The 10,850-nt window shown below is 39.6% G+C and overlaps 2 protein-coding genes across 2 annotated transcripts in view; one reads left to right on the top strand and one right to left on the bottom strand.

Annotated features, from left to right (window-relative positions):
• Positions 1–453: 453 nt before the first annotated feature.
• On the bottom strand, positions 454–3,512 carry ciao2a (cytosolic iron-sulfur assembly component 2A). Its single transcript, XM_010904551.5, has 6 exons — positions 3,353–3,512; positions 3,110–3,197; positions 2,614–2,778; positions 1,629–1,678; positions 1,147–1,192; positions 454–886 (listed from the first exon to the last, which is right to left on the bottom strand). The coding sequence occupies exons 2-6, from the start codon at positions 3,135–3,137 to the stop codon at positions 786–788; spliced, it is 390 nt and encodes a 129-aa protein (XP_010902853.1). The 5' UTR covers positions 3,138–3,197; positions 3,353–3,512; the 3' UTR covers positions 454–785.
• A 147-nt stretch (positions 3,513–3,659) lies between these two features.
• The window catches only part of spg11 (SPG11 vesicle trafficking associated, spatacsin), a 48,073-nt gene continuing 40,882 nt past the window's right edge, over positions 3,660–10,850 (top strand). The window contains exons 1-9 of the mRNA XM_010904547.3: positions 3,660–4,039; positions 4,195–4,382; positions 5,046–5,273; positions 5,535–5,733; positions 6,044–6,181; positions 6,332–6,714; positions 7,447–7,592; positions 7,687–7,819; positions 9,810–9,965. Of these exons, the coding sequence (XP_010902849.2) occupies positions 3,816–4,039; positions 4,195–4,382; positions 5,046–5,273; positions 5,535–5,733; positions 6,044–6,181; positions 6,332–6,714; positions 7,447–7,592; positions 7,687–7,819; positions 9,810–9,965 (1,795 nt within the window). The 5' untranslated portion in view covers positions 3,660–3,815. The remainder of the gene's footprint in view (positions 4,040–4,194; positions 4,383–5,045; positions 5,274–5,534; positions 5,734–6,043; positions 6,182–6,331; positions 6,715–7,446; positions 7,593–7,686; positions 7,820–9,809; positions 9,966–10,850) is intronic.

Here is a 10,850-nt window from a genome sequence, read left to right as displayed (position 1 = left end):
CAGCCTAAGGCCCACCTGTGCAATAATCATGCTGTCTAATCAGCATATTGATATGCCACACCTGTGAGGTGGATGGATCATCTCGGCAAAGGAGAAGTGCTCACTAACACAGATTTAGACAGATTTGTGAACAATATTTGAGAGAAATAGGCCTTTTGTGTACACAGAGAAAGTCTTAGATCTTTGAGTTCAGCTCATGATAAATGGGGGCAAAAGAAGTGTTGCGTTTATAATTTAGTTCAGTATACACACACACACACACACACACACACACACACACACACACACACACACACGATTTAAATGAACTAATGTAAAAGGTGTGCAGAAATGTAAAAAAATTAAACACTTTACATAGTTTAATTTTAAACACAGTATTTTCAATATAGTAATGTATTAGTGGTGCTATTGAGCAGATTTTGTGCTCTGAAATGAGCAAGCATATCAAACATCTTTATCAAGAACATGAACAATATTTAATTTTTTTTAATAATTAACAGCGGCATGATGTTCTCTCAATATACATTAATGGCTACATCTACTGTCAATGTAGCAGAACTTGCTTTCCAAATAGCATTTAGGCAATAAAAACTGTGAAAAGTTGTGATGGAGACAACCTGGTTCAATTTGGGGCCTGAGGCAAAATAGTAGCAAAACATGTTTCTACAGAAAGCACAAACAGTTGTCAGGTTGTGGTTTGCTTCTTCTGTATGTTTTCTTCCATCTGGTTCTTACTGAATATATTGGTTTGAACTGTAAAGTCTTCAAGATGCCAGTCCCTTGGCTCAGTCATCAGATTCAGTAACACACTGCTCCACAATGTCCCGCAGGTTGGGGTTCTCCATGGCAGCTGCTACTCTCTCCTTGTCATTGATCTGTTTGTTAACTAGAGGCAAACAGTTCATCACAGTTTCAAACACTGGTCGTGTGTACTCCACAAGTCGTGTTATGCCACTGAACTAAAGCCTGAAGGTTTGTAATATATGTGACCAAAAGGCAAGAAAATGGGTCTCAGAAGTACCAGTTTCAAAAGTTACATTTTTGTGGAGCTTGTACCAGGAGATTAAATCTATCCATGTCTACATTTAACCTTTTTTTAAATAGCATGGAGATGTGGACAGTGTTTTCGTGGGTAGTAACACTTACTATCTTCCTCTGTAGAATGGGTTCCTTCAGAAATGTAAATTTCCAACTGTGGAATAAGAACAGATAAAGTAAACATTAAAAGAACAATGAACTTGATTGTGAAAACAAACTTGGTGTGAGTGTGTTCCCAAAGACAGATCTAATCAGGAAGAAAGGCTGGAGGTTAGCGCATCACAGCCAGAGCCAGCAAACCACCAGACAATGCATTCTCATAGAGCTGGATCTGTTCCAGAGGCATCTCATTATAAACAATGTTTTCCATTTCATTGTGGGCTTCAGAGACAAGGCTTGAATTAAATTGACACACAGCACTATGACATCAAAGGTTTGAAAGGCAGGAAATATTTGAGAACTATATAATTGGATAGAAAAAAACATTTCCAATTAATGCACACATTTACATTAACGTATTAAACTCTGATTTAAGGACTGACAGGATGATAACGTTGATATTCTGAAAAGACTAGTCCCCGAAGGCTTACCTTGTGTTTAAATGGCAAGCATCTCTCCAGTTTAACTTGTAAGCATAGGCCTGAAACACACATTGCAAATTACCTTTACATTAAAGTCATTGAGCAGTAGTTCTTATCCAGAAATACTTACAGTCAGTGTATACATCTTCATAAAGCCAGGTAGAATAACATCAGTAGTATGTACATTCAACACTTTTTTAGTTAATGTCAGAAGCTTGAGGTGAAGAGAATATACATAATAAACATAGTAGGTGTTAGTTCATGATGGCCAAGCAGTAATTTTAGGTAGTCTTTGAAAAGGTAGGGGAATGCTGATTTTATATTGAACTCTGAAGTAGACAGTTTGTAAATGCATACAACATCTGCAGAACACAAACCTCACTGGAATAATACCTCTCTCTACAGAAAAAAATCAATTTGAAAGAAGCACAATGAAACATGTGGGTTTTTCTGAGACTGGCAGTTATTATAAGCCCCCTTCTGAGTATGGTTGGGAATGTGTGTAGACAAAGTATTTCTTAGCAGATCAATGCAACGTTAAGTTACTTGACAACTTTGTGGAAGTACTGAAACACTCTGAAGTAGAAATGCTAAGTCAGTTACATTTCACACAAGCATTTAAATTGCAGAGCATGTATCTGCTGGATAAAGTTTGGACAGTGCCTACTTTTGTGCTTCACACAGCATCTCTTTCAAAGACCACCAATGCCATTCAACATTATCATAGTATTTTAAAATGTCCTATTTAGCCCTATTAAAAGAATAGGAGCTTTGATATAGACAATGTTCTAGAGATACTCTTAGCCTGACTGCTTGTGAGGCTATGAGTGTCATTATTTGGTTTTACAATGACTGGAATCGAGCTGTAATGAGCACTAAGTGTTCTGGGACCAGGCTATGAGTATGCCACTAGGGCATTCCAAAAAACATTGTATCAGTAGTCATGATGTTTTAGTCAGTTATGAACTGTGGTTTCTTATCAGGTGAATCGCACCGATTAGTGTTGCCAGAGAACAATGTGGGACAGTTGGAGAGAACTTAATAATGACAAGGTATTCGTCTTCTCCAAGCTCTTGGACCTCAACACATTTCTCCGTTACAACATCCAGTTCCTCTAGCGTGTTAGGCTTCTCAGGGTCCCGGATAGTACGAATAACATCTGGGGAACGAAACAGGGGTTACATTGAGGTGAAAAGGCAATACATTTAAACATTCAAATTAGCTTTCTGACTGACACCTTGTTAGATTAAGTTTACATATAAAACCAAGAGTACCCAGACTTTTGAAATCTGATGTACGGCGCCTTATCCACCCTGGTGCCAGTTTACAGTACATCGGGATTAAACTAAAATCATTCTACCTTGTGACTCAAACTTTCTCCCACTCAAAGCTTCCTGGTCCTCATTGTCTTAAAACAGCACTTAACCTAACAAACCCAGCTAGCTGACGTAAAGTATCAGTCTTTTCAAGATACAAATACATATATTTACCGTATACTTCTAATGCTTTCTCCTCCATGTTTTTGGTCCTTGGTGCATTGTCTGACAATCCGAGAACTTCAAAACCTATCCTTGGTGACTGAGACAGTTTAAGAACAATTATAAAAGCGTTATAATACTGGTTATGTGAGTGTGTTTGACATCAGTGAATTCACACGCGGCTAAACTGGACCGTGTTTGTAAAGCCTAATAAAAATGCTAGCACATAGATCGCCTCACTAATATGTGTTTTACTTGGAAAATGAGAACGAAGAGAGTCTTCAGTACAAGTCTGCGTTAGCTGGTCACTTCCTCCTTTTCCGTTAAGACAAAAGCAATCGCAGCAAGATCCACTTTGGATATATTGCTTTGAAAAGAAGGATTACATTATTATTTAATGCATCCATAAAATAACATTATTTGGAAATATCAAGATTTCAACATTAAAAATGTGTTTGTTGACAAGCATTTCTACAGATTTTCAATGATTTCTTTTTTTACTCCTTCCTCTATTGGGCAATCGCTAATCAGCTGATACAGAGAAATATGATGTCATGTGATGTTGTGTCAGGAAGCGCTTGGTTAGAATATTTTTATGATGGAAGGTGTTAGTGTTTGCTTTTTATTGTTTTCCCGGCAATTCGACAGATGAGTATGTTGCAAACTGCTAATTGTAAAATACAGATTAGGTAGTAAAAATATTTGCAACAAGTTCGACATGATAAAGATGTTACACAGATCTGAAACTCGAGATAACTGTGCATTAGAAGTTGCTCTCATCCCGGAGGGTAACCTCTCTAAAAATGTTGTGGACGCAGCAAAAGCCAAAATGGCTCAAGGATGCACCTTGCTCTGCTACTTGAGTGGTACTGGCGAGATGATTGTCGGCGACATTTCAAAGAGCAAAGCACCGGGAAAAACAGTGAAGGGCAAATATACGGAGTGAGTAAATGAAACTAAAAGACAAAACTGTCATGCGTTTATGTGCACATTAATGATAGTAGTAGTAGTTCACACTGTGTGTGTGTGTGTGTGTGTGTGTGTGTGTGTATTCAGTTAACTGTTCATTAACTGAATACATTCTTCCTTGTCTGTAGTTTCACTTGGGAAGAGGTGACGTCTCACAATGGAGCCTGTGGTAGCTCTAGACTGCTGGCTGTTACCTCAGAGTGTGAGCTGACACTGTATGAGCTGGAAGCAGAGGGCCCCTCCTCCACCACATTTGTCTCTGCCTCTGAGTTTTCATTAGAGAATCTAATGCAGCTGGTCAAGGAAAAAGACCTGGGTATGTCACCCTAATGTATTTGTCATTATCTGTTGAATTCATATTAGTGAATAATGTTTCACTTTTGGACCACATTACATATGGAGGAATGACCTAAAGTTATACTATCTTTGTAATTGTTCTGCATTTACATCAAGTCCCATTTCATTCTATCTGCTTGAATTTATAATCCATACTAAATTCCTTTTCAAAAAGCTATATATTGATCAATGGGTACGTTTTTATTTAGACCATAGTTATTTAGCAGACACTTATCCAGAGTGTATTCCCTCTTCACTTTTCTCAACATGAGTGCATACATTTTCTCAATTTACTTATCATCGGTTTTACAGTATAGGTTACAAAATCTGACATTTGGATATAATGCATGTTAGAGAAAGATCTAAAAATTCTACATTTCAGTAATTCAACAGACACTTTTATCCAGAGCAACTTACAGTAAATGTTTGTACTTGGGGCCCCCCATGGGTATTAACGCTGCAACCCTAATCAATGCAGCCCCATATTGCACCAACTAAGCTGTGCAGGACATAATAACCTAAAGAAGCTGAATGTAATTATCGCTGCACTTGTACGCGGTCTTGTATAAAGTGTTTTGTGCAAGCTATGTGGGTGACGACTGTGCTTGCACTAACTTGCACCAATGCCATTTCGATTGTGCAGGTGTGTCTGAGGTGCTGTCCCTGAGGATATTGTCCTTGGTGGATGCCAGGTGTTTCCTCCTGCTCAACTCCAGTGCTGTGGTGCAGCTGCGGTGGATACAGGGGGCGGAACCAGAGGTCCTGTCCTGCTCGAGCATTGCTCTGCCTCCCGAGGTACCACTGGACCAATGTGCTAACTACCAGCTCTGCAGAGGCACCCTCTTTGTGCTGACCACAGCTGGAGTCATATGTATCCTTCATCTGACCTCTGATCAATGGTTCAGCTATTCGGCTCATTTTACAACAGTCGCTTTGATTGATTTTGCGTGGATTATTTTCGTGTGCGACACGGAGAGCAGTGTCGGTGGTGTTGCACTGGTGCTGAGCAGTGAGTTGTCGTTCGACAATCAGGAACCAGGTAGACATTTTCTGTCATCTCTCAGGACTGAGTGGAAATATCTTACTCTGTCCACGGTTGTCATTAAGTCAAATCTTTAATTCACTGCTCCAGATGTGTTTGACAGTGCTGAGGGTAAGCAGCTGGCCACGGTCGACTTGCCCTCATATCACACAGCTTGTCTGGGGGAAGATGAGCCGGTCCCTTTGCTGGAGTCCTTTGGCTTTTTCCATGTGTCCCCTGACCTTTGTACTGTTGTTGCTGCCACTCAGTCCAACACTGCCTTGGCTGTTGACCTCAACCACTACTTCAGGTAACTAACAGGAAACTTGGAAGAACAACCATCAAAATCGACCAAATGGTTTTACTTGTGATTTGACCTGTTCAGTTCGGCTTGGTAACCAACATTGTGTCTTTTCTTCGCTAGTCATTTCGTTTTCTCTTTCCTTGTCACCTTCACAAGAGCATTCAGCTAGAGGTTCTCTCGCCACTTCTTATTCAAAGCGTTCGAAGAAGGCAAGGAGAGCGGGTGTGAGCAGTTGAGAAACAGGGAAAGGGTTTTAGATAAGGCCTGTTCTCTTCCGACTGACAGATGTTGTTGTTGCTCTTTCATGTTCTGGTAGGATGTACCCAGCGCATCTTTTGTGTAGGCTGGTCCCCAGTCGTCCTCCATTCAAGCCCCAGGAACCCTGGAATCAGGACAGCTTATTAAGCTCCACCTACAGCCACACAGTGCTAGGCACCTCCTTCAGCACTGACTGGTATGAGGAACTAAATTGAATACAACTTATTTTCAATGATAATACAAAAACAGTAAAGTAACAGTAGAGTAGCATTTTATGTTTTTATCTTCGTAGACCTGAAAGGCCTTTTTGGGTTCTTTAATCTGTCTTACTCCTGCTTATCTCTAGGTCCTGGGAAGCTCGGCTGACTTCCCTGTATAAGAAGGCTAAGGCTTCACCTTCCTCATCACCTCAGACTCTGGGGAGCCCTTGGTTTAAGGACTTCCCCCACTTTGAGTGTACACAGGCAGCCGCTGCTGCCAAGACCTCTAAGAGCAGTGTCCCATCAGGGGGTCTCACCATGCACTTTTCTGTCCCAAACAACGCTGCCCCAGTGCTGCTTTCTGTCTCTGAGTTCTCCACTGTGGTAACCTTTGTCTGCCCCGGGAACGGCGAGACTGCTGTGGCCTTCTGGGATCTGCAGTCCCAGACCGTGACCTACCACCGACCCACCTCTCCCAGCGTGCCTGTCCAGCGTACTGCAGAGGAGCAGCTCTGCCTCTTTCTCAAGAGTGAGTCTGTTATTGTATACAGAAATGAGGTCATACATGTTTATGCACTTTCTATAAATGTGTTGGCAGTATTTTGAGGGGTTCTAAAAAGTAATCCACTGAAAAACATTCATATGACATACATGGCTAAATAATGCTAATACCTACTATATGTTGCCGTCTTTTCTGCAGTTTGTAATAGGCAGTATTATGTTTTTTGATGAAATCGGTTGAGACTCAAGTTAACTATAAAACCCACAATGCAACGCTCTCTCTAGGTAGGCTGGCATATTACACTAATTTATAGGTATGTTGAAAACATAGAAATCTACGCAATATTGCCAAAGTGAAGGTCTGCCTGGGAAGTATTGTTACAGTAGTAAAACCTCATAAGCAAAATGCAGTTTTGTACCATGTCGATTTGGTGATCTGAAGTATGTAATTGTTAGGAATTGTAAGCAAATGTGATAGAAGACATTACTGACGCATTGCTACTGGTTTTCCTTGTCTCAGAGAAACTTCTTTTTTGTTTCTGTAGGTGGATTACCCCTTCATAGTTCCTTCATACAATTTAGCACTTAGTAAATATACAGTGCCTAGTTGGTTATGTAGATTTAATTTTAAGGTAGGAACAAAAATATAAAATGGTGCTTAGGGGTGTGTATGCTTTTATTTGACACTATGCTTTTGTTATTTCCGCGTGTGTGCGCACTAGTTTGTGTGGATATTGACGTAAGGCTTTGTATATTGCAGCGTCAGGCCTATACCTGGTGCTGTTTGCTGTGTCACAGGAAGAGCTGCTCAACCGACTTATGGTGTTTGGCAGCGCAAGCACTGTTGACTCTCTGTGCCACCTGAATGAATGGGGCCGATGCTCCATCCCTATTCACGCCCTGCAGGTCGGAGATCTGTGACTTGTTCAGTATTTTTTCCCTATAAATAGTTTGCTTGATTTTAAAGATGGAACAACACATCTTTCTCTTGTATCTGCAGGCTGGTCTGAAGAACCACCAGTTGGACACAGTGGACTTTTTCCTGAAGAGCAAAAAGAACATCCTGAGTCCCCCTACGGGTTACACTCTGTCTGACCAGCCAGCTGCTGTCTCAACCCAAAGCCAGCTGAAGAGTGAGGCATTTACAAAACATAATGCTTTTCACGTACGGTAGAATTCTATTATGTATGCTTAGTATTGTCATGGTAATAGGACCCTGTTTTCAAAAACATTGGGACAGTGTGTAAAATGCATATAAATACAGAATGCAATGATGTGCAAATCATTTATCATACAAAGTACAAGCCAGTAATACAAAGACAACATATCAAATTCTGAATCCGAGAAATGTTATTGTTTTTGGAAAAATACATGCCCATTTTGAATTTAATGGTTTAAAAAAAAAGTTTTTTCTTCTTTTAACAATACTCTGGAAGTGTGTGGGAACTGAGGAGACCAATTGCTGTAGTTTTGAAAGTGAAATATATTCCCATACTTGCTTGATATACCTGCTCAACAGTAATACATACTTTGTTGTATTATTCGTTTCGTAACGCGCCAAATGTTTTCAATGGGTGACTGGTCTGGACTGCAGGCAGTTTTACTATGGAGCCATGCTGTTGTAATATGTGCAGAATGTGGTTTGGCATTGTGCTGAAATAAGCACGGCCTTCCCTTAAGACTAGAACCACTAGGCCTTTCAGACCCCCAGTATCCGCCAGAGCCAAATGCCGTTCGGCTTCATTAGCATACTAATCGTCCCTGTTAGCATACACATTCTCCTCTGCACCATCCAGCCAGAGCATCAGTTAATCAACTGGGTCGTTATCAAACTATATAGAATACAAAAAAAGGAAAGTTTATTAGGCCCTACAAATGTAGAAAATGAAAATTACACAGCTAATCTATAGGTGACATAAGTTATCTAAAAACCAAGTTATTAGAAAAAGATGACATCCAAAGTGAATAGGCTATGTGAAGTAATTACATTTTTGAATGGTCATGGAAATCCTGTATTTCATTTGTAAGTTTTGAATTGAATTCAACCAATTGACCTAAATAGTTGTGTGATATTCCACCAGGTTTAGTTTTTTAGCATTACATAACTTTTCCAGTCTTTTGGTGTCTCTGTCCCAACTTTCTTTCAAAGTGTTGCTGGCATCAAATTTAAAGTGGGCATATATTTTCCAAGAAACAATAAAATGGCTCAGTTTCAACATTTGATGTTGTTGTTATACTATTTTCTATTGAATAAAAGGTTTAAATGATTTGCACATCATTGCATTCTGGTTTTATTTACATTTTATGCCATGTCCCAACTTTTTTGATAACGGGGTTGTAGAATGGCATAGTAATTTAAGTACCGTACCAGTTAAAAGTTTGGTCACACCCATTCACTTGAAATTATTGGAATAACCGTGGATGAATTTCACACTGGTTCGTTTAGTTCACATTAAGTTCCCTAGTCGTCACAAGCATAGCATACATTGTCTGTGGTACGTTTAGCTACGTGTGCAGTTATGTTATCTCTAACCTAATGCAGCCTGTAGGATGAAATGTGTGAATACTTCTTGATTTTATGATATACATTGGTAAAAGTAATGAAAGGTATTGGCATTGATAATGCGTGCTGGACATACGTGAATGTTATTATTCCTGTGTGTGTTGTGGATGCATCGTCATACTATATTGCCTTTAGTGGGTTGTTGATGTCATGCTTGGTTTTGGACTTTTTAATATTGATATTATTTTTCACATCCTTTATTTTACCAGTTAAGTTGACTGAGAACACGTCTTTTATAACTATGACCTTGAAACAATTACCTTTAACCGGCTTTGCTTCATTATATTTTTTTAACGGCTCATTGATTCGATCTAGCAACCGTTTAGTTGCAGGTCAAATGCTCGAACAGCTAGGCCTCCTGTTGCCTCAAAACCTTGGATATGCAAACGCTAACACCTCTTTCATCATATAAGTTTGTTACATTATTACCTGCAAGGATTTTCATAGGTATAATGTATCTCTTGACCATACTGGTAATATGAACCTAACATACTGCACACTGCACAATAATCTGCTCAAGATTTGACAGTTTGATTGATTGTTTTTCTCTGTTCCTCTAGATATCCAGGATTTAATTCCGTCTTTGGACCTTCTGCGTTGTGCCATTAAAGAGACCCACATAGAGGCCCAGAGCCGACAGTTCTCAGAGCAGCTTCTCAGCATCACCCTGGCCTTCCTCAACACACAAGTCAGGGTCGTCCTATCAGCCACAGAGGGTAAGACACTACCCTCGCCACTTTCCCCATTGCTTTACAATTAATTGCTACATAGTTCAATACGATCCTGGAGGTTGCTAGAGTTAAAAATAAAATTTGTAAAGTAAAAAAATAAAATTTTGTGGTAACATTTGTGTAAAGAAAACATTCATGGGACCTCCCAGCCTTTATATCTCTGAAATGCAGCTGCTCTATCAGGAGTGATGCACTAAGGCTGCCTCACATCAGAGTGGTGGGGGCTCAAGTACTGTAACCACAGAGAGACTGGGCTTCAATCCTTTTGTCCATGTGGGCTGCCATGCATCTTCCTAATCCATTTTCCACTTCTGTTTCTCAGCTCTCTGAAAATGAATGCACTAAACTCTCAAATCCCTTCTGTTCTTTTAAAGAAAAAAAATAGACTCTTGTAAAAAGCAATCAGGCGTGGCTGCCATGAAAACACCTGAGGGATATTATATCAACCTACATAGTTGCCAACTGTAGAGAAAAGAATAAAGGATCTGATTGCGGCTTCAGTCTCTTGGCATGTTATTTAGGTCTATAGTAATAGAAATGGAAACTCCAGTGCACTGGTGACCTTAGAAATTTAGTAGATCTTACATTTTGGCCAAAATAAACTAGGGGTTTTCAATAGGTACTGCAGGTTATCCGCAATTGCTAGTATTATAATTTTTTAACCATTGCCAATATTAATATCTGATGTATATTTTGACACTGCAGATAGTCCCAATAATATTGGCTTTCATCGATTACTTTCACTGATACAGTGTAGATATGTTTTGTTAAACATATTCCCTGTCTCTGCTTAAGTGGTCTCTGGAATAATATGTTTTGGTAACTGTTGAAATAAACCACCATTGTGGATCTTGTACTGTTTTGTGTTAT

The sequence above is a fragment of the Esox lucius genome, chromosome 19 (genome assembly GCF_011004845.1).
Source record: "Esox lucius isolate fEsoLuc1 chromosome 19, fEsoLuc1.pri, whole genome shotgun sequence".
Taxonomy (NCBI): domain Eukaryota; kingdom Metazoa; phylum Chordata; class Actinopteri; order Esociformes; family Esocidae; genus Esox; species Esox lucius.
This window is presented reverse-complemented; position numbering and strand designations above follow the sequence as displayed.